This window comes from Bos mutus, chromosome 7 (genome assembly GCF_027580195.1).
Source record: "Bos mutus isolate GX-2022 chromosome 7, NWIPB_WYAK_1.1, whole genome shotgun sequence".
Classification (NCBI taxonomy): Eukaryota; Metazoa; Chordata; class Mammalia; order Artiodactyla; family Bovidae; genus Bos; species Bos mutus.
In genome coordinates this window covers 54,738,242-54,759,894 of record NC_091623.1, presented here as the reverse complement: position 1 = coordinate 54,759,894, position 21,653 = coordinate 54,738,242, and the positions used below count along the sequence as shown (strand labels likewise).

The 21,653-nt window shown below is 51.7% G+C and overlaps 1 protein-coding gene and 1 non-coding gene across 2 annotated transcripts; one reads left to right on the top strand and one right to left on the bottom strand.

The window, feature by feature from the left end:
- Window positions 1-5,754: 5,754 nt before the first annotated feature.
- LOC138988669 (U6 spliceosomal RNA) lies at window positions 5,755-5,858 on the bottom strand. The gene has a single exon (XR_011464941.1). It is a non-coding gene; the product is annotated as a U6 spliceosomal RNA (small nuclear RNA).
- Window positions 5,859-13,507: 7,649 nt separating this feature from the next.
- S1PR2 (sphingosine-1-phosphate receptor 2) lies at window positions 13,508-21,400 on the top strand. The gene is given in 3 exon segments (XM_005910848.2): window positions 13,508-13,739; window positions 18,806-19,790; window positions 19,793-21,400. Coding segments are annotated over 2 exon segments (1,056 nt in total). The 5' UTR covers window positions 13,508-13,739; window positions 18,806-18,847; the 3' UTR covers window positions 19,906-21,400.
- Window positions 21,401-21,653: the final 253 nt, after the last annotated feature.

Here is a 21,653-nt window from a genome sequence, read left to right as displayed (position 1 = left end):
TATTCACTTTATGTTTGCATAATTCACACACCTAGTAAAGAAAATTTCAAAAACTGCACAAAGAAAACTAGAGTGAATGAAAAAATCTGTCTCCTCCAACCTCTGTTCCCTGCTGGGCCCGCCCCACACCCCTTTCCCTTCCCAGAATCCACCGCCACAACCAGCTGTGTCTCTTCTCTGAGAACCAGTTTATTATTTTACAGGCAGCTTCTCCAAGTCTGTCCCGGGCAAGAGAATTTAGATTTTATGTGGTGAAGGATGGGACGGCACTTAGTTACTTAATGATTTAGTGGGCACCTACTGTGTACTGCTGGGGTAAATCCAACAGACACCCTTGAAAATACTCACAGCTCAGTGCAGAAGGCTGAGAGATCAGAATGGGGGAGGGAAGTCTATAGAGTCTCTGAGAGCCCAGGGGAAGAACACCTAACCCATGGGGGCAGGAGTCTCACAGGCGACTTCTCTGAAGCTGTAACCTGAGAGCTAAGGCTTAAAGTTCCATTAAGAGTTTGTCCAAAGGAGAAAATGTGATCCAGGCTGAGGAAATAGCAGTTGCAAAGGGCAGAAGTCGGGGCAGGAGGAGGGGAGGGGGGAGGGTTGAGGGGGTGGCTGGACCTTCCTAATGGCCACAGGCTTTGTTTATTGACTCATTCATTTCTGTTGACCCCGCCTCAGGGCCTTTGCATTGTTGTTCCTTCAGCCTGGATCATACTTTTCTTTCTCTTTAAAGGCTTTTTTTTTTTTTTTCTTGATGTGGACCAAGTCAACGGTTATGAATTTGAGCAAACTCCAGCAGACAGTAAAGGGCAGGGCAGCCTGGCATGCTGCAGTCCATGGGGTCACAGTCAGGCACGAATTAGCAACTGTGAACAATAGCAGGTTTTATTTTTTGTTTTTTATTAGTCGCTCAGTGATGTCGGACTATTTGTGACCCCATGGACTGTAGCTCACCAGGCTCCTCTGTCCATGGGATTCTCCAGGCAAGAATACTGGAGTGGGTTGCCATGCCCTCCTCCAGGGGATCTTCCCAACCCAGTGTCCAGGGTTGGGAGACTGGAACCCGTGTCTCCTTCTGCTCCTGCATTGCAGGCAGATTCTTAACTGTCTGAGCCACTGGAGAAGCCCTTATCCTGCCCTATTTTTTTCCCATCAGTATTTATATTCTAATATATAACTTCCTGGATTTTTTTAAATGTCTTTTGTCTGTCTCCCCCATTAGAGGAGAAATTTTGTCTCCTCCTTGGCAGAAATTTTGCTCTGTCTGGCCCCTGCAGCCAGTATAGTGCCTATAGTACAGTAGGGACTCAATACATGTTTCTTTTTTAAAATTTTTTATTTTATATTCAAGGAGAGCTGATTAACAATGTTGTGATAGTTTCAGGTGGACAGCAAAGGGACTCAGCTACACATATACATGTATCCATTCTCCCCGAAACTTCCCTCCCACCCAAGCTGCTGCATGACATTGAACAGAGCTCCCTGTGCTATACAGTAGATCCTGTACTGTATGGATAAATGTTGATTATCCATTTTAGTTTTTACGTATTTATTTTAGTTTTACCTGGGCTGGGTCTTTGTTGCTGAACACAGGCTTTCTCTAGTTGTAAGACTGGGGACTGTTCCCTGTGGTGTGTGGGGTTCTCATAGCGGTGGGGCATGGGCTCTTCAGCATTCGGGCTTCAGTAATTGCAGCATGTGGGCTCTAGAGTGCAGGCTCAGTAGTTGTGGTGCACAGGCTTATATGCTCCATGGCGTGTGGAATCTACCCAAACCAGGGATCAAACCCATGTCCCCAGCATTGGCAGGTGGAGTCTTATCCACTGTGCCACCAGGAAGTCTGGTTTTCCATTTTAAATATAGCAGTGTGTACATGTCCGTCCAGACTCCCTAAATATCCTTCCCCCTCTTGAGTGAATCCCTTCATTCATCATCCTGATGCAGTGCTCAGACACTCAGTCGTGCCTGACTCTTTGTGACCGCATGGACTATAGCCCACCAGGCTCCTCTGTCCATAGGCATTCTCCAGGCAAGAATACTAGAATGGCTTGCTGTGCCCTCCTCCAGGGGATCTTCCCAACCCAGGGATCGAACCCAGGTCTCCCACATTGCAGGCAGAGTCTTTACTGTCTGAGTCACCAGGGAAGCCCTGATGCAGGTATGTTACCAAAAACAGAATCCTCTCTGTCTCTTGGGTCTCAGGATCTGTATCCCCACTGAAGTCATGGGCAAATAAGGTACCCAGTGAATGATTATTTACCCAATGACCCTGGAATCATATAGACATAGGTTTGAATCCAGGGGCGGCTGCTAACTGGTCGGGTGTCCCTGGGCAGATGGTTAGCACTTTCAGAGTTCAGTCTCCTTATTGGTAGGTGGAACACCCACAACCTCTCCCCTGACTAGCTGTGTGGTTGACGAGTTCTCTTTCTTTCCATCCTCAGCCCCCACAGTATCTCCCCGCTCCCTACAATGGAGAGAGCCTGTAAATACCTGACTACGATCATGTCCCTCCTCTGTTCAGAACCCTCTATGGCTCCTTTTTCACTTAGGGCAAAAGCCAAAGTCCCCACTGGAGCCCACAAGGCCCTGAAAGACCTGTCCCTACTGCCTCCCCTGCCCTTCTCTATCCCTCTCTGGTTTCCAGTGTGCTGGTTGTTCTAGGCTCCCTCTGTGGCTGGGGGCAGGGGGAACATTGTAGGGGCTGAGGATGGAAAGAAAGAGAACTCAACAACCATACAGCTCATCACGGAAGCGTTTGTGTGTGTCCCACCTCCCCATTAAGAAACTCAACTCTGAAAGTGCTAACTCTGTGCCCAGGTAACGCCTGACCAATTAGCAGCAGCCCTTGGATGCACTGGTTTTCTCACCAGAACCTATCAGTTTCACACCAGCCCCAGGGCTTTTGCACTAGTCTTGCCTTCTACATGGACCACTCTCCCCGAAATATCTGCATGGTTCACTCCCTCACCTCCTTGTGTGTGTTTAGTGGCTCAGTTGTGTCTGACTCTTTGCGACTCCATGGACTGTACCCCGCCAGGCTCCTCTGTCCATGGAATTTTCCAGGCAAGAATACTAGAGTGGGTTGTCATTTCCTTCTCCAGGGGATCTTCCCAATCCAGACTCAAACCCACGTCTCCTGCCTTGCAGGCTGATTCTCTACCCACTGCACCAGTGGGGAAGCCCTCACCTCCTTCGGGTCTTTACTCACATGTCACCTTCTCAAGTGACACTAGGTCTAAAAATCATGGTTCTGTTCCTACCCCATATATCTAATCAACCTTCCCAGTGTCATTGTTTCCTGAACTTCCACCACATCCTAACAGATGACATAAGGTTCTTATTTGTCCTGCCTCTTGTCTGTCTCCTCCATGAGAATATCAACTACTAGACAACAGAGATCTTTGTTTCTTTCACTGTTGGATCCCTTTGCTAAGAAGGAGAAGGGTGCCAGGCACCCAGAAGATTTCAGTAAATAGTAATTGAACAAATAGAATGTAGAGGAAGCAGTTTGCACATGGCTCCCCAACAGGCATATTGATTGCAAGCCTTAATGAAAGGGTGGTAATGACCTTCAGACCTGCACACCGAGAGGCTAAAAGTTTGACCATTTTTGTCCAAGCCTGAGTAGAGGTTGAAGGTAGAGGTGTCCAGCCCTTCCCTGTGGCTCAAAGGCTCAATTGTAGTGGCCTCTGCCCCCAATGGGCCAGCATCAATCTTTGCAGACCAGAGAGGGTCTCTGCTGGCACCGGGCACGATAGCAATTTCGTCGTTGTTGTTCAGTCACTAAGTTTTGTCCAACTCCTTGCGACCTCATGGAGCATACCAGTCTCCTCTGTCCTCCACTGTCTCCCAGAGTCTGCTCAAATTCATGTCCATTGAGTCAGTGATGCCATCTCACCATGTCATCCTCTGCCGCCCTCTTCTCCATTTGCCTTCAATCTTTCCCAGCATCAGGGCAATTTAGGGAGCATATACTGGAAACTGGAAGGTCCCCCAAGGTCTGGTCATTTCTAGCCTCCCATTGTTGTGCCAGGGTTTTCACAAGGGCAAGAGGTCAAGGCTGGGATATTGGGGGGCAGCCTTCAGATAGAAGATGAAGATCATGGGTGCAGGCTGGATTGGGGCTCTGACCTCTTGGGGGGAGCTGTTTAAAGTATACCACCCTCAACTGCCAACACAGCTGCTGTTTTGCAGCTCAGTTTGTGGGTAACGGCCAAGCAGGTGAGGAGGAGGAGTCCCCATGGAGGTTTTCTCCACTCCCCTCAACCCCTAGGGATGGGCATGATTTGCATAGATGTTTCCATTCTCTTCAGTTCAAGTGGGTGTTTGGAGCAGAAAAAAAGGCTCAAAACCAGCCTCCCAGGTTTTGGCAGAGAGTCAGGCCCCTGCAGGGCACATGGGCTCTCTCAGCCTCAGTTTTCCCTTCTGTAGAATGGGGGTATAGTTCCCCTTTCCTCATTTGGTTTGTGTCAGCCTTGAGCCTGTGTACCCTCAGATCACCCACTCCCTGTTCTGTCCCTGCCCCATGGTTAAGGTCTGACCCCTGCATAGGATAGCCCCTCTTTTGCCCACTGCTTTTTGCCCAGATTTAGTCAATGGCAGGCACTAAGGGTAGATTGGAGGGTGGGAGGATGGAACAAGCCAGAGTCGTTCTCCCCATTTGCTTCCCACATCATCTCCCACTGGACATAGCCTCCCTCTTTGTCAATTTCTCATCAACATAACCAATCCTGGTATTAAATCCCATCTGTTTGAGATACTTCTATTTTCCTAAATTGACTCTGACTCATTTGAAGAGACCCTGATGCTGGGAAAGATTGAGGGTAGGAGGAGAAGGGGATGACAGAGGATGAGATGGTTGGATGGCATCACCAACTCAATGGACATGAGTTTGGGTAGGCTCTGGGAGTTGGTGATGGACAGGGAGGCCTGGTGTGCTGCAGTACATGGGGTCGCAAAGAGTCAGACACGACTGAGTGACTGAACTGAACTAATGCAACGCAGTTGTGAAGGATTTTTATTTAAGATACAATTAAAAAAAAAAAAAGATGGAGAAGGAAATGGCAACCCACTCCAGTATTCTTGCCTGGGAAATCCCATGGACAGAGAACCTGTCAGGCTACAGTCCATGGGGTTAAGAGAGTTGGACACAACTTAGCGACTAAACAAACTACATTTAGTACAAAATGCTCAAATGGAAAAATAAGTAGGTTTATACCTTTATGAACCCAGTGAAGTAAGCTAAGGATTCAAAAAATTCTTTTAAGTAATGTACTAATGGTTAATTAAGATTCATATCTCAGGTATTTTTCCTGGTTATATTTATAGTTATATTTGGAAGGGTTTTTTTTTTTTAGGTACATTAAAATATGACCTGCATTTTAAAAAAAACCCAGAAATTCTTTTTTTACAGTGCACAGTTCTGCAAATTTCCACAAACATATGTAGTCATATTACCACCACCACAATCAAACTATAGAAAGGTTCCATCACCAAAAAATTCCACCATGCTTTTTTGTTGTCAGCCCCTCCCTCCACCCTCAGCCCCTATATATCCCTGGTTATTCATTGTATGTATAGTTTGGCCTTTTCTGAAATAACAGAAGGGGAATCATACAGTATGCAGCTTTTTGTGCCTGCCTTCTTTCTCCCACCACAATGCATCTGAGATTCATCCATGTTGTTCTATACCTCTGCTTTCTTTTATTGCCTGCACCACGTCTTAGTTGTGGGATTTCAGGGCTTTTTTTTTTTTTCCTAATGGAACGCTTCGTGAATTTGCCTGTCATCGTTGTGCAGGGGCCATGCTAATCTCAGTATCATTCCAGTTTTAGTATATGTGCTGCTGAAGTGAGCACCACATGCGAGGTCTTTAGTTGCTGCAGACAAGCTGTTAGTTGCAGCACGTGGGATCTAGTTCCCTGATCAGGGATCGAATCCAGGTCTCCCACACTGGGAGCCTGGAGTCTTAGCCACCAGACCTCCAGGGAAGTCCCACCACTAGTTCCTCTGAGAACTTGAAGTTTCAGATATTACATTCCTGAGTGGTCTTCCATGTGAAGACAAACTGCAGCATGTCTATTCATTCGTTAAAGGAGCTGCTGTGAGCTTCTGATGGGTTGATATTTACACAGGACTTAGGACAGTAAACTGGCGCATGATGTATGTGTCAGCTGTTATTACTTTGCTGGAGCAGGGCTGAAGTGGGCTACAGGGGTTCCCCTCCCCTCACAGCACGTCTCCCTCATCTAGAAGAGAGAGCTGAGCCTGGGCTGCAGCTCCATCTGGTGCCGACGTGGCAGGGGTGGCCTCCCCCAGCGGCCTCCCTACCCCATCCCTGAAGCTGAAAGTGGGCCTCAAGCCCATGGGTGGATGAAACGAGGCCACTGCAGCTCCACAGCCTGCCAAGATCAGCATCTGGAAAGCCTCTCTGCAGCTGGGCCCCTCCCCCGCTTGTGCTGGGGTGATGATGAGAAAGTTGGGACCTGTCTCAGACACTTCTCCTCCTGCCAAAACCTGAGAGCTGGGGGATGGGAGTGGGGGGACAGTGGAGGCCCAGAGTGGATCAAGGGACATTCTAGGCCTCATCCTCATAGGGGAGTTCACAAAATCGGGGTGGAGACTTCCCTGGTGGTCCAATGGCTAGGACTCCAGGCTCCTGATGCAGAGGACCTGGGTTCCATCCCTGATCAGGGAACTAGACCCCCACATGCTGCCACTGAAAAATCCTGCAGGTGACTACTTAAGACCCCGTGTGCTGCAACTAAGACCTGGTACAGCCCAAATAAATAGATAAAAAAAATTTTTTTTTAATTGGAGTAGGGTGGGATCAGAGGTCAGAGGGATTCCTTCACCTCTGGACTGTGGAGAAGAACATTCTACACCTCACCAGTTGCTGATGTGGTTCTGAGCAATAACCACAGCCCTCCTATTCCAAGGCACCAGGGCAGGGATAGGGTGGGGGTGGGGGTGGGGGTGATGTTCACTGCATCAGGAGTGGGACAGGGACTTGAGATAAAAAGAAGAGCAGAGAGGGCTCTGGTTCAAATCCCACCACAATCGTGTGCCTCAATTTCCTTATCTTTAAAATGGGGTGATGTGGAAAGTGCAAAACTATGGGGACAGTGAAAAAAACCAATGGTTGTCAGTGATTAAGGATGAGGAGAGGGGAATGAATGGCCAGAGCACAGAGGGTTTTTAGGGCAGTGAAACTATCTGTATGATACTATAAGGGTGGATAGGTATCATTATTTTTTCTTCCATTTTTTCCCCATTTTGTTTAGTCACTAAGTCGTATCTGACTCTTTTGCAACTCCATGGACTGTAGCCCACAGGCCTCCTCTGTTGGTGGAATTTTCCAGGCAAGAATACTGGACATCTTCAAGAATGTCCTTTGAAGATCCCCTTCTCCAGGGAATCTTTTCGACCCAGAGATCGAACCTGCATCTCCTGCACTGGCAGGTGGATTCTTTACCACTGAGCCACCAGGGAAGCCCATGTATCATTATGCTGCTGCTGCTGCTGCTGCTAAGTCGCTTCAGTTGTGTCCGACTCTGTGCGACCCCATAGATGGCAGCCCATCAGGCTCCCCCATCCCTGGGATTCTCCAGGCAAGAACACTGGAGTGGGTTGCCATTTCCTTCTCCAATGCATGAAAGTGAAAAGTGAAAGTGAAGTCGCTCAGTCGTGTCCGACTCTTAGCGACCCCATGGACTGCAGCCCACCAGGCTCCTCCACCCATGGGATTTTCCAGGCAAGAGTACTGGAGTGGGGTGCCATTGCCTTCTCCGATGTATCATTATACATTTGACCAAACCCATAGAATGTACAACACTGAGTGAACCCTCATGTACACCACGGACTTGGGGGGTGATAATGATGTACGTTTGTAGGTTCATCAGTGGTAACAAATGTACTACTCTGTTGGGGGGAGCTGTTGACAGTGGGGGAAGCTATGCATGTAAAAGGGGGTAGATGGGCCATTCTCTGTACTTTCTGCTCAATTTTCCTGTGAACCTAAGACTATTCTAAAAAACTAAAGTCTAGGGACTTCCCTGGTGGTCCAATGATTAAGTGCTTCCAATGCAAGGGGTGCAAGTTGGATCCCTGCTCTGGGAACTAAGATCCCATATGGCACTTGCTGCAGCCAAAAAATGAAAGAAAAAGAAAGTCCTTATAAAAAGTGGAATTATGAGGATAACAATAATACCCACCTCCTAGGCGTGGAGGACTCATGCAGCCGCACCCAGCACAGTCTGTCTGTGTCTGTGAGCATTAGCCATTAGTGTCGGTGGCCGTGTAATTACAGAAGGCTGCTCCAAGCCTCTTCCTTCTCTCCTTTTTCCCTTGCTTGCGAGCTCGGCAAGAAAAGGGCCCCATTTCCTTCCCCTTCCACTGTTCTCTCACTTAGAGATCCCCCCTCCCTGAGTCCCCGCCACAGGGAGGTTCCAGCTTTCCTCTAGATAACCCGCCCCCCCACCGCCGCCCAGACGATCTGGGTGTCTACGCAAGTGGTTCCCAGTTCTCTAGCCTGTCGCCTCAGCTGACCCGGTGTGGATCTCATATGGCCCCAGTAATGGGAGGTGGAGGGGGAGGCGGAAGTTGCTTGCGGGTGTATCTGTGTGTCCCTGGGGACATCACCTTTGTCTAGGCGCCACGGTACCCCTAACAGACGGCCGGATGTATCTGCAGCCTTGATATTACCCACACACTCCCCCCTCCCGCAGGTCCCTTGAGAGGATGGCAAACTGCTGAGGCAGCCTAGGCGAGCTGGGGAGGGGGGCACTTCCTCCCCAGTCTCAGGTCCTCACAGAGGGCTAAGATTTCCGCTCTGATAGCTCCCTTGCAAGGAAAGGACCTGGTTTGTCTTTGGTTTTTTTTTTTTTTTGTGTGTGTGTGTGTGTGCTTTGTCCTCTATGGGTTGAACACCTGGTTTCTAGACTTTGCATGGCTGCACTTCATCTGGGCAGAGGATTCAGAGAGGTTTTGCTGAGGTTCCGAGTGGACCCCACCATCTAGCCCCGAAGCTTAGTGGACACTGAATCTGAGTCAGGAAAAGGAGCAAAGCCACTCTCCGGCTTTTTAAAATCTTCTCACCAAAGCCTTGCTACCTCGTGTGTTAGAACTGTTTGGTTTCTTCTGTCTCTTCCATTGGACTTTCAGTTTTGGATGGCAGAAACCAACAAGGTATCACTATAGCTAGCTCAGAGCATTCTCTGTTGCATTATTTGAATATATATGCCACAGACACGTAACACTAATATATTGACTCTTAATATTTATTTCCTTATTGATAACTTAAATATGTGTATTCTTAATATAAATTCATTTCACAGTGACATGTTGAATAAATAGCACAGGTATGTTTATTGATGATGTTATTGTTGATTTATGTTATTGATACTATTTGTTATTATTATTATAGAAACAATTTTACAGCTAAAAAGCCTGGTGATTTGTTACTTCAATGTGATTTTTCATGTCTTTGTAAATTTTTTGAGTTTGTAATATGAGCTAAAAATTTCAAACATTCCCTCCCCCCAGGGTACCCCGTGAAAAGTCTGGTCCCCTCTCACCTGTCCCCCTGCCCGCTCTGTGTCCCTCCCTGAGGGTAACCACTGTGACGGTGTCTTGTGCCTCCCCCCAACCCCCCTGATATGGCCTGGTTGTCCACAGGCAAATGTGTATGTATTTTCACCTGTCCCCCTGTCTCTCTCCCTGGAGGTAACCACTGTGACGGGGTCTTGTGCCTTCTCCCCAATACGGCCTGTTTCTCCACAGGCAAATGTGTGTGTATTTATACAGTCCTTATAAATAAATATATCCAGAAACGCAGGCAAGCGAGCAATGCAAACTCATCTACATTGTGCTTTTTTCATCTTACGTTGAAAACAGTTTCATATCAGGACGACTCCGATTTTCCTTTTTAATAGGCATAAATCAGGTCAGATCAGATCAGTCACTCAGTCGTGTCCAAATGGATCAACTTTAATTTCCTTTTTCAAAGTTTTGCTTTTCAACCTGATTTATGGAGTATGGTATGCATACAGAAGCGTGCACTAAACTTCTCTTTCTCTCTTTTTTATCGGTTGCATTTTTTGGGATTCAAGCATCCATAGTTTTTTTTTAAATTTCATCTTTTATGAAGCATGATTGACGTGTAAAATGGTAAGTTAAAGTGTACATCCAGGTGATTTGACATATGTATATACTGAAAGGATTCCCCCTCATCCAGTTAATGAACACATCTTTCACCTCACGTTTTTATCTTGTGTGTGTGTGTAACAGCAGTTCAGTTCTACTCTCAGCAAATTTCAATTCTTTGATACAGTATTATCAACTGTAGTCACTGTGCTGTATATTATATTCGCAGCCTTATTTATCTTATAACTGAAAGTTTGCACCCTTTTGCTAATCTCTCCCCATTTCCCCCACCCCCCAGCATCTGGCAATCACCTTTCCTACTCTCTGTTTCTATAAGTTTTTTTTAAAGATTCCAGTATAAGGGATAGCATGCAGTATTTAGGGGCCTCCCCTGTGGCTCAGTGGTAAAGAATTCACCTGCAATACAGCAGCTGCAGGAGACCCTAGGTTGGGAAGATCCCCTGGAGGAGGGCATGGCAACCCACTCCAGTATTCTTTCCTGGAGAATCCAAATGGACAGAGGAAAACGGAAGGCTACAGTCCATGGAGTTGCAAAGAGTTGAACACAACTGAAGTGACTTAGCACGCATGTGGTACTTGTTTTTGTCTGGCTCATTTCGCTTAGCATAAAGCCCTCAAATTTCATCCATGTCGTTGAAAATGACAGAATTTCTTTTCTAATCGGTGAACAATATTCCATTATGTATATGTGTATGTGTATATATGTATATTTATATGTGTGTGCATTCTCAGTTACTCAGTCATGTTCGACTATTTGTGACCCCATGGGCTGTAGCCTGCCAGGCTCCTCTGTCCATGGGGGTTCTCCAGGCAAGAATACTGGAGTGGGTTGCCATTTTCTACTCCAGGGAATCTTCCCAACCCAGGAATTGAACCCTCATTTCCTGCATTGGCAGGTGGATTCTTTATCCCGGGGGACACCGTATGTATAAATGAATCTTACATCTTTATCCATTCATCTGTTGACAGACACAAGTTGTTTCCATATCTTGGCTACTGCAAATAATACTGCAACAGATGTGGAAGTGCAGATACCCTTTTGTGTCATTTTGCTTTACAACACTCTTTACTGAAGTATATTAGACATACGAGGAATTCCCTGGTGGTCCAGTGGTTAAGATTCCTCACTTTCACTACCAAAAGCCTGCGTTCTATCCCTGGTTGAGGAACTAAGATCCCACATGCTGTACCGCACAGCCAAATACACACAGAAGAGTGTACCTACCCTCTCCCTGTTTTTTCTTACACTGTCTGGGTATCAGGGCTTCCCTGATGGTTCAGACAGGAAAGAATCTGCCTGCAATGTGGGAGACCTGGGTTCCCTCCCTGGGTTGGGAAGATCCCCTGGAGGAGGGCATGGCAACCCACTCCAGTATTCAGTAATCCACAAAGAGTCGGACACTAAGTGACTAAGCACACGTCTGCGTACAAGCAGTCTAACTTTCAGCTTAATTGATCAATTAATTTTTTTGACCACATGGCTTGTTAGTTTCCTGACCAGAGACTGAACCTGGGCCATGGCAGTGAAAGCCCCAAGTCCTAACCACTGGACCGCCTGTGAATTCCCTCAACGTAACTTATTGTTGGAATAGGCCAAGTATGTACATGTTACAAAAGTCAAAAGATACAAAAGCACTCACAGAGTGAAAGTTATGTCCCTCCCATGCCCTGTCCCCTATCTTTCAGTTCCTCTCCCAGGAAATTTATCAGTTTCTTCTTTCTGTAATACTTTAGATATTCTGAGCAAGTATGTGTGCATGCTAAGTCGCTTCAGTCGTGTTCAACTCTTTGTGACACTATGGACTGTAGCCCGCCAGGCTCCTCTGTCCATGGGATTCTCTAGGCAAGAATACTGGAGTGGGTTGCCATTTCCTCCTCCAGAGGAAACTTCCTGACCCAGGGATTGAACCCAAGTCTCTTGCAGCTGCTGCGTTGCATGAAAATTCTTTACCACTGAGCCAGTGGAGAAGCCCTGAGCAAGTATAGTAGAACATCAACTTGGGACAGGGAGTTTTATCTGTTTTGTTTCCTGATATATCTCCAGCCTTTTAGAATGGTGTCTGGCACATGCGGGTGCTTACTGTATTGTGGTAAGTAAACATATAAGCAGATGATGTATTCATTTCCACAAATAGTGCCTTTCTGTACATAGGTTCCATGAAGGGAAGGACTTTTTTCCCTTTTCTGTTCACTGCTATGCCTGTGCGTGGGATCTTGGACACTCAGTCATGTTTGACTCTTTGTGACCCCATGGACTATAACCTGCCAGGCTCCCTTGTCCATGGAATTTTTCCAGGCAAGAATATGGGAATGGGTTGCCATTTCCAAAGGAGTGAGGGACATATCGTCTAGTCCCTGATTTCACACGCACACATCAGTAAATGCAGGTGGGCTTCATCTCTGCGGCCAGGCACACAGAGATGCCCAGGAAAAGCTCAATGGGAAAAAATGGGAAACTAAAGAACTGGCTAGGACTTCCCTGGCAGTCCAGTGGTTAAAACTCTGTGCTGCCACTGCAGGGGGCATGGGGTTTGATCCCTGGTTGGGGAATTAAGATCCCTCATAGCTCAGCCAAAAAGACTGGGACCCAACTTAAAAAGCAAGAATTAGCTTGGGCCTGCTGGTCGACCACAAGGAAAATACTCAATTGGACAGAGGCAGTGGAGGCTGCTGAGTGCTCCCCCAGTCTTCTAGGGCAGAGGGGCCAGGGCCTCAATTCTGGGGCCTTATTAAGGCAAAAACCAATCCATTCTTTGTGGCAGGGCCTAGCACATAGTGGGCTTCCCTGGCTCAGTGGTAAAGCATCCACCCATCAGTGGGTCCTGGGTCAGGAAGATCCCCTGGATAAGGAAATAGCTACCCACTCCAGTATTCTTGTTTGGGAAATCAAAATCCCAAGGAGGAGTCCAGGGCTACAGTCCAAGGGGTTGCAAGAGTCAGACACCACCTAGCGCCTAAACCACCGCCACCACCTAGCACATAATAGGAACTTGCTTTTTTGTTGGATGAACACACAGTGGGCGCTTAATGCCTGTTTGTTGTGTTGACCTTAGTAGGTGCTTCCTGGCTCCTTGCTGAATAAGTAAAGCAATTCCTTGCCCTCCTGCAATTCCAGGATCCCAGGCAGGGGCCAAGAGTATATCTGCAATCCAAGACAGTTATTTCAGGTTGAGGCCACCTGGGCAGGAGCGACTGGACAGTACGGGTCTGCGTGACGTCATGCGTTGGCCGGTTCTCACGGGTGGGGCTGGGAGGGGGCAGGGCTGGAGGTGGGGGTGCGGACAAAGGGACCCTGCGCGCCTCCCCCACGCCCGCCCTCGCGCGCGCCCCGCTGAGCTGATCACATCTGGAATTCATTGCTGCTGCCGCCGGCCGGAAAGGAGGAGGCGGAGACAGGGCGCGGCGAGTGGGGGGGCCAAGGCGGCTCTTCCCTCCCTGTCCCTGAGTCCCCAGTCCCCAGCCCCGGGACGCAGTGGAGCCCGGCGGGCAGTCCCAGCCCCTGCCGCGGCCGTCCCGGGGGACCCAGGCGCCAAAGCCCCTCCGGCCCGGGCAAGGAGCCGGATCGGCCTAGCCAGGTGAGCGTGCGTGGCGAGGGGGAGGCAGAAAGGGCGGGCCCGGGTCCCCGGAGGTCTCGGATCGGAGCTAGGAAAGCCCGCTAGGGGTCGGGGGCTCCCTGGGCGCGCACGCACTGCTGGTCCTCCGGTTGCACCCAGGGAGTGGTCATCGTGCGCCCTCTCCACGATCCTAGGAGGCCCCATTGCCTTGGCCGCGAACCCCCAGACTGAGTTCCCCGCCTTCTCCAGCGGCAGGAAGTTGGCCGGGAGGAGAAGGCGGAATCCAAGCGCTTTCGGTCGGAGACTGGGAGGCAGGATGGCGTGCACCCCGGACCAGGGGGTTTGGGGACTGTGTATGGGGGAGGGGAGGACGCCCCTCTTCGCTGACCCTGGCTGGACGCTGGCGAAAGGTGCTGCGCGCCGCAGTACAGCCAAGCCAAGGGGCGGGGCTCCGGAGGAAGGCAGATGCCCACCTCCTGCACTTCTGATCCTCTGCCTCAGTTTCCCTGAGTAGTTCATCTCTTCCAGTCCTCCGCCCCGCCTCCCGTGGGGTCGTGGCTTTGTTCTGGAAGGAAAGTGAACCTGAGGCTGCGTGGCTTCGGCGCCTCTTCTTTCCCCTCGGGCCTGGGGATGGGGCGCGGGCGCGGGCACGCGTGCCGCCGACCCCGCGCGGTTCTGGGCCCAGACAAGCGTGGGAACCTAGCCCACTCCTTCTGGCACGAGTTGACTCATCGGGGATTTCCATCCCCTTACCAGACTCTTCCCTAGTCAGACACTCCAGGCGCCACGCGCTGAGCCCACGGTGCCCCGCGTGGCGCGACACGGGCGCGGCACTCGCGGTGCAGCTGTCGCTGGACCCCTCACCCCCCTCTCCCCAGTCCTCTAGGAAGATCGAGGCGGGGCCCCGGGCTGGACGCACAGGCGTCGCCCATTCCCACTTGGAGACTTGGGGGTCCCCTGCGTGCGGCTGTCGCGGAAGAAAGGAGGCGCGGCCCCAGAAGCAGCCAGTGTGGATACCGTGCATTCCACCGCCAGATAAGGAGGCCGAGACTGCGGCCCAAGGGCGGGGGCGGGTTGTGCGTGTCTCCAAGGAGACGCTGGGCTTCGCCTGGTGGGGGTGGCCTGCCAGCGGACCAGAGGTGTCTCCAGCCTCCTTTACTGTTGTCTGAGCCTGGGCTGAGTTTAGGAGCCTCCACCCTCGGGGGCCCTCGTTCACTTGTTCATTCATTCATCTATTCATCCATCTATCCATTCATCCATCCATCCCACACATTTTCTGAGTGCTTTCTAAGTATGCCAGGCATTCTTCCAGGGACTGAAGGATTTAGTTGCTGGCCTCTGACACACATTCAACCATGGAAGCTGACAAAAAACAAGAAATACAATGATAATTTTTGAAATTGGCAAGTGCTGTGAATATAATAAAAGATGCTGTGATAGAAAGGGCCTAGGGAAGGTGGCTAGGATAGCCTAGTGGTTAGAGGCCACTAAACAGAAACCTGAAAGATAGGAAGGCCATGCCAGGTGAACAAACAGCAGAGGCAAAAGCTCTGAGGTCGGCATGGGGCTGAAACGTGAGAGGCCAGTGTGGTTCAGTGGAATGGCTCTGGGGGAGAGTGGGAGGAGGGGAGGTGGGCAGGGGTCACTTTGGATACTGGGGAACCATGGAAGAGTTTGGAGGTGAGGAGTGACATATTGAAGCTATAAATTTAAAAGCTCCCCCTGGCTGCTGCATGGAGAATGGCAGTATAGAGGGGTTTGGATGCGTGCATGTGAGCTTGGTCGTGTCTGACTCTTTGTGACCCCTGGACTGTAGCCTGCCAGGGATTTCCTCTGTCCTTGGGATTTCCTAGGCAAGAATACCAGAGTGGATTGCCTTTTCCCCCTCCAGGGGATCTTCCCGACCTAGGGATTGAAATGCAGGCAGATTCTTTACCACCGAGCCACCTGGGAAATGGAAACTGAAGGGAAACGGAGCCCAGGGGGATATCCTAGGGCAAGGGGTATGGGACCTGTGAATGCCCAGAGGAACAGTAACCACAGGGCATGCCTCCATAGAACTTGCGGGAGGGGCTCCTGGAAGCCACTGAGACTTCCTCCTGCCTTCCTCTCTCTTTAATCTCCCCCTGAACAGTCTTGGTGTGTCTCGCTTTCCTTCCCTCCAAACCCCATCGCTTGTCCCTCTTGCTTCAGGCCTGGCCATTCCCCAGTGCTGAGCCTAGTGACCTCTTACTGAGCATCTGGGAGGTGACTGCCTTGGTGAAGGTGAAGAGGAGTCAGGCCCTGCGTTAGCCACGCCTGGGAGCCTGATGCAGGGAGGGGAAGCAGGCCAGGCCTGTATTTGCCTCAGGGTGACTGTGCCAGCTCCAGCCTCCAGACCCTGGTTCCTCTTTCTGGGAATCGTCCTAGTGGAGAAGAAAGAGGCATTCGTCTTCTCTAACTAACCACCCTTCCTTCTGAGGCTATAAGAAATGATGGTAGTCTCCCAAGGAAGAAGACGACATTTTGGTCAGTCCCTGGGGTATGAGGACTGAAACCACTTCTTATTTATCTAGGAATCGGCCATAAATCTTTCTCTGGGCCTCCAGACAGGAGAGAGGTTTGAGGGGCGGTGCAGGGGGCACACCCTGGGCTTCTAGCCCACCAGCAAGGGTGCTTCCCAGACCTGCCACAGGCCCTCAGTTCTCAATTATGATCCCCAGGAGGGGGCCAGTAGGCCAGGGCAGCTCGAGGGTGACTGGTCGGAGTGACCCAGCGGTCAGGCTGTGGTTCAGACTCTCCCCGGGGACATCCACAGTCTTAACAATGTCCTCGAAAAGAAATGAGCTCCAACCGCCTGGAAAGAGCCCGCTCAGTAGTGCAAACCATAGAGCGCCCCCAACTGGGCCAATCAAATGTCGAGGATGCAAAGCTCAGGCCAATAGGCCTGAGTTGCTCAATACTCTGGGATTGAAAATAAGCCAATCAGAGCGCGGGGCTGTTTCTGGCCTGTCGGTCGGTCTGGTAAGGCCCAAGACCTGGGCCAAGCCCGCTGCAATGGGCAGAGGGCATCGGGGCGCCTGGGCCCCGTCCGGCAGGGAAACAAGGGGCCTCTGTGTGGCTATCTGGGCGGAGCGACAGTCCCTGGGGATGCGCACAAGCCTTTCTCTGTTCCCAAACTAGGACGGATGTCCTTTTGCCCAGGGGGAGCAGCTGCCTCTATCAGGCCGGGGGCCAGGGCGCCCCTCTGAGGGGGTGTCCGAGACTGAGATGGCTGGGCGACCCCAGAAGCCCCTCATCATTCCCAAGCTCACTGAGAACCAGCCTAACCAGCCTTTTCTGGAACCGGTGCTCCTGGCATGCACGAGGTCCTTGCAAGGCATGTTTCCAGGGACTTGGGGAGGGCTGTTCCCGTACCCCCCCCCCCATTAACTAACTGCTGGTCTGGAGCTTCTTCCTGGCCCCCGTGAAAGGCAGACCCTACACCAGTTCCTCTGAGACCACCTCCTGGCCCCCGCCCCAATTCCCAAGGCGGGGAAGGCCATGGTATTGGCCTCTAACCCTCTCTGCCTACGCTCTCCTTCCAGCCCCCTCCCCCAACGGCTCAGTTTTCCTTGGGAGAGGGGTGACTCAGGCTTTCATGGAAGGGAATACCATCCCCTCCTCTTCCCCGCGGGGCTGCACGCCCCCTCACCACTCACATGACTTCGGCCCAGCTGCCCCATCCTCCCAGCCAGGACCTCCCAGAAGGGTCTTCTGTGGCTCCCCTATCCCATCATCCCCTCCCAGCCTTCCCCACACCGGATGTGACTGGAGAGCAAAGACTCCACCCTGTGTGTTCCAAGGCCCTCACATCTGGATTTCATCCTGGCTGGGGAGGGGGGTGCCACAGGGCCCTGCCCACCCAGCTAAGACCCTGTGTCCCAGGGCAGGGCTAGATGGTGCTGATGAGAACAGGCTGTTGTGGACTCTTGCCCAGCTGGCTCACTCAACATCCCCTCCCAAAAGACTGGGAGGAAGGCACCTAGTCCCTCCCTATGGTATGGCAGGAAGAGGGGAGCTAATAATATTAGCTAATATTTATTGCGTGCCTGCTATGTGCTAAATGTGCTGCATGTATCATTCAACAGGATTTTCCCATCACCCCTCTAAAATGGGCTTTCTTCTCCCCATTGCACAGATGAGGCCATTGAGACCTAGAGACCAAGCATCGAGTGACTTGGCCCAGCATCCCACACCATGTCAGATATGGGAGTGGGGCTGAACCCTGGATTGCCTGCAAGGTCTATGTCCTTGAAGATGATGTGACCTCTGTAATGCTCAAACCTCGGGGCCGCCCTGGTGTCTCCCCAAAACCTTATCTTGGGAACACCCAGGGCCTCTAGGCTTAGACCCAGCCTGAAGTCCAGAGCAGTGGGTGGTAATGAGCAGGGGATGGTGCTATCAGCGACCAGCATCTCGCTGACCGAGGTTGGCAGGTGGCACGGGGCCCGAGGCTCCAGTGTATTCAAGAAAGGAGACAAGCCTCCAGGTTCTGGCTAAGACTCCCTCTCTGGGTGGGTGGGTAAGGCTTCTAGAAGTCTACTTCACGTCTCTTATGCCCTTTAGGGGAGCTTCTGTTCCTTTGCAAGACACTGTAGTCTAGAGGTTTTAGACGCTTTGGAGTGGGTCTCTGAGGCTCTGCCACTGACTAGTTTCGAGGCTTTGGGAAAGTGAATTGATCTCTCTGGGTTTCCCATTTGTAAAGCAGTGCTCATTTGCTCAGTCACTCAGTCGTGTCTGACTCTTTGTGACCCAGTGGACTAAAGCCTGCCAGGCTCCTCTGTCCATGGGATTCTCTATACAAAAATACTGGAATGGGTTGCTATGCCCTCCTCCAGGGGATCTTCCCAGCTCAGGGATCGAACCTGTGTCTCTTGCCTCTCCTGCATTGTCAGGCAGATTTTTTACCACTAGTGCCACCTGGGAAGCCCCCCATTTGTAAAGCAAAGATGACGATAATTCTGACTTCATGTGACAGAGCTGGAACGTGAACCACAGCCTAGTCCAGAGTCAGTCCAAGCTGCAGCCACAGCACTGACCTGTCTGTCTGTGTTTTCTCTCTGCAGCATCAACAGCCCCATGGCCCCGGCTGGCTACTGAGCCCCACCATGGGCGGCGTGTACTCAGAGTACCTAAGCTCCAGCAAGGTCAGGGAACACTATAATTACACCAAGGAGAGTCCCGACACGAAGGATACGCCCTCCCGTCAGGTGGCCTCGGCCCTCATCATCCTCCTGTGTTGTGCCATCGTAGTAGAGAACCTGCTGGTGCTCATCGCAGTTGCCCGCAACAGCAAGTTCCACTCGGCCATGTATCTGTTCCTGGGCAACCTAGCAGCATCAGACCTGTTGGCGGGCGTGGCCTTCATAGCCAATACCTTGCTCTCGGGTTCAGTCACACTGGGGCTGACACCTGTGCAGTGGTTCGCCCGCGAGGGCTCTGCCTTCATCACGCTCTCCGCCTCTGTCTTCAGCCTCCTGGCCATCGCCATTGAGCGGCACGTGGCCATTGCCAAGGTCAAGCTCTACGGCAGCGACAAGAGCTGCCGCATGCTGCTGCTCATCGCAGCCTCGTGGCTCATCTCGCTGGTCCTTGGAGGCCTGCCCATCCTCGGCTGGAACTGCCTGGGCCACCTGGAGGCCTGCTCCACCGTTCTGCCACTCTACGCCAAGCCCTACGTGCTCTGCGTGGTGACCATCTTCTCGGTCATCCTGTCGGCCATTGTAGCTCTGTACATCCGCATCTACTGTGTGGTCCGCTCCAGCCAGGCCGATGTGGCTGCCCCACAGACGCTCGCCCTGCTCAAGACGGTCACCATCGTGCTGGGTGTCTTTATCTTCTGCTGGTTGCCTGCCTTTAGCATCCTCCTCTTGGACTATGCCTGTCCGGTCCGCACCTGCCCTATGCTCTACCAGGCCCACTACTTTTTTGCCTTCGCCACCCTCAACTCGCTGCTCAACCCAGTCATCTACACGTGGCGCAGCCGGGACCTGCGGCGGGAGGTGTTACGACCGCTGCAGTGCTGGCGGCAGGCAGCAGGGATGCAAGGGCGGCGGGACAGAACCCCGGCCACCACCTCCTACCCCTTCGCAGCTCCAGTTCCCTGGAGAAGGGCATGCACGTGCCCACGTCACCCACATTTCTGGAGGGCAACACAATTGTGTGAGGGGCAAGTGGGCTGACAGCCAGGCCACCTTGGCAGAGAGTTCCGTGGAGAAGCTCCAGTGACCCGGGACAGAAATGGGGCCGAGGGGGGCAGGGGTTGCCAAGTAAGATGCCCCCATTTCACAGACCCGGGTGATGCTGAAGATTTTTCATGCTTGGGATGGTCGACTGAGGCTTTGACCAGTCAGATGGCACAGCGGCAGCAGGGTCCTGGGGCTCAGCATGGTGACCTCTTTGGAACTGGATTGTGGGGAGGATTGGGGACGGGGGTGGGGTGGGGGAACCTGGAAAGGGCCTGAGTGACAGCAGGCAGGTGCTCTAGTGGAACACAGCAAAGGAGCCATTTCCAACCCCGTCTGAAGGATGTCAGCATTTCACAACGCTGACCTGCCGCCCTGCTTCTGACTCCCCTCTCTGAATTTACCATCCCCCCTTGCCACCTTCTTCTGGCCACCTCGGAGCCTACTCCCCTGGAACCACTGTGTACCTAGGGGCTGGAGACCTCCTCTCTGACCTTTCTGGGTGGCCCTGGGGCTAACAGTTCCTGGCCTCAAATCCACAGCTTCCCCAAATGTCACCAGCTGCCACTCTGGCAACTTCTTCCTTGTCTTTTCTTCTCATTCTACAAGTGAGATGCCAGGAAACCACGTGGGGGGTGGGGGGGGACTAACCCCCATTCTCAGACCTCATCGGCCAGATTGCACTACTGGGGGCTCAGAAGAGTCACCCAGGGCTGGGAAAACTGGTCTGGGGACCTGAGGAGGGCTCTCCCAGGGGGGCAGAGTGGAATAGGAGAAAGTTCTAGGGGAACTGTTGACACCAGACCTCTGGCCCCCCATAAAATAACCACCCTTCCTCAAGCTCCACTCACTTCCAGACCCAGCCAAGATACCCAATCTAAGGCAGGACAGCCTTGAGCCTCCTGTGCCTGCTTTCCAGCTACATCAGATGGAGCACAGGGGGTGGGGGTACCAAGGACAATGGTGGGATACCCTCTTTTAACCCACTCCAGAAGGACTTTGCTAAATTCTGTGGATGGAGGGAAGGGATATTGCGGTACAAACATGTATTTATGTGCGTCTGTCAGTGTCTGTGCGTGTGTGTGTGTGTGTGTGTGTGTGTGTGTGTGTAATATCTGTGGTCCCCTCCCCTTGCCATGTCTCCCAGGATGCATGCTATTTTGTCTCCTCTCGTCTGTAATGAAGCTGCCAAAGAGGGGTCTGGTCCCTGCACCGACCCCTGTGTCATTGCTGGCTTATCTCCCCACTGGAGAACTGGGGTGCAGCTCACCTGGGGGTGGGGGGAAGGAACCCTCACACCTGAAAGTGATTTCTTGTGACTGCAAAGGCTGGGGGAGGGGATCTTTGGGGGGGCAAGGAGCCAGTTGGGGGCTTGTCTCCCCTTACACAGCTCCCCGGATGCCCCTCCTGCCAGAGACTCAGGCCCAGGCCAATAAACGGTTCAGTGTCTGTTTCTGGTGGTGGTTGTCTTTTGAGGCTTAAGGCAGCGGTTGCCCCATTAGCACCCTGGGGGTGGGTGGGGGCAGGGAGGGTGGCTGCTATCCAGACCACTCATCCTTTTCCAGCCTTGCGGTTCATTTGTTCCCCTCCCCCTCCCCCTGTGAGAGCCAGGATCTCAGTGGCTTCTGAGAAAACCGGGTAAATACTGACGTCCTCCCCACCCCTGGGCAGTTGTCTGGCCCTTCCCAGTGATTAATTAGTCCCAGGACCTCTGTGCCATCCTTCAAAG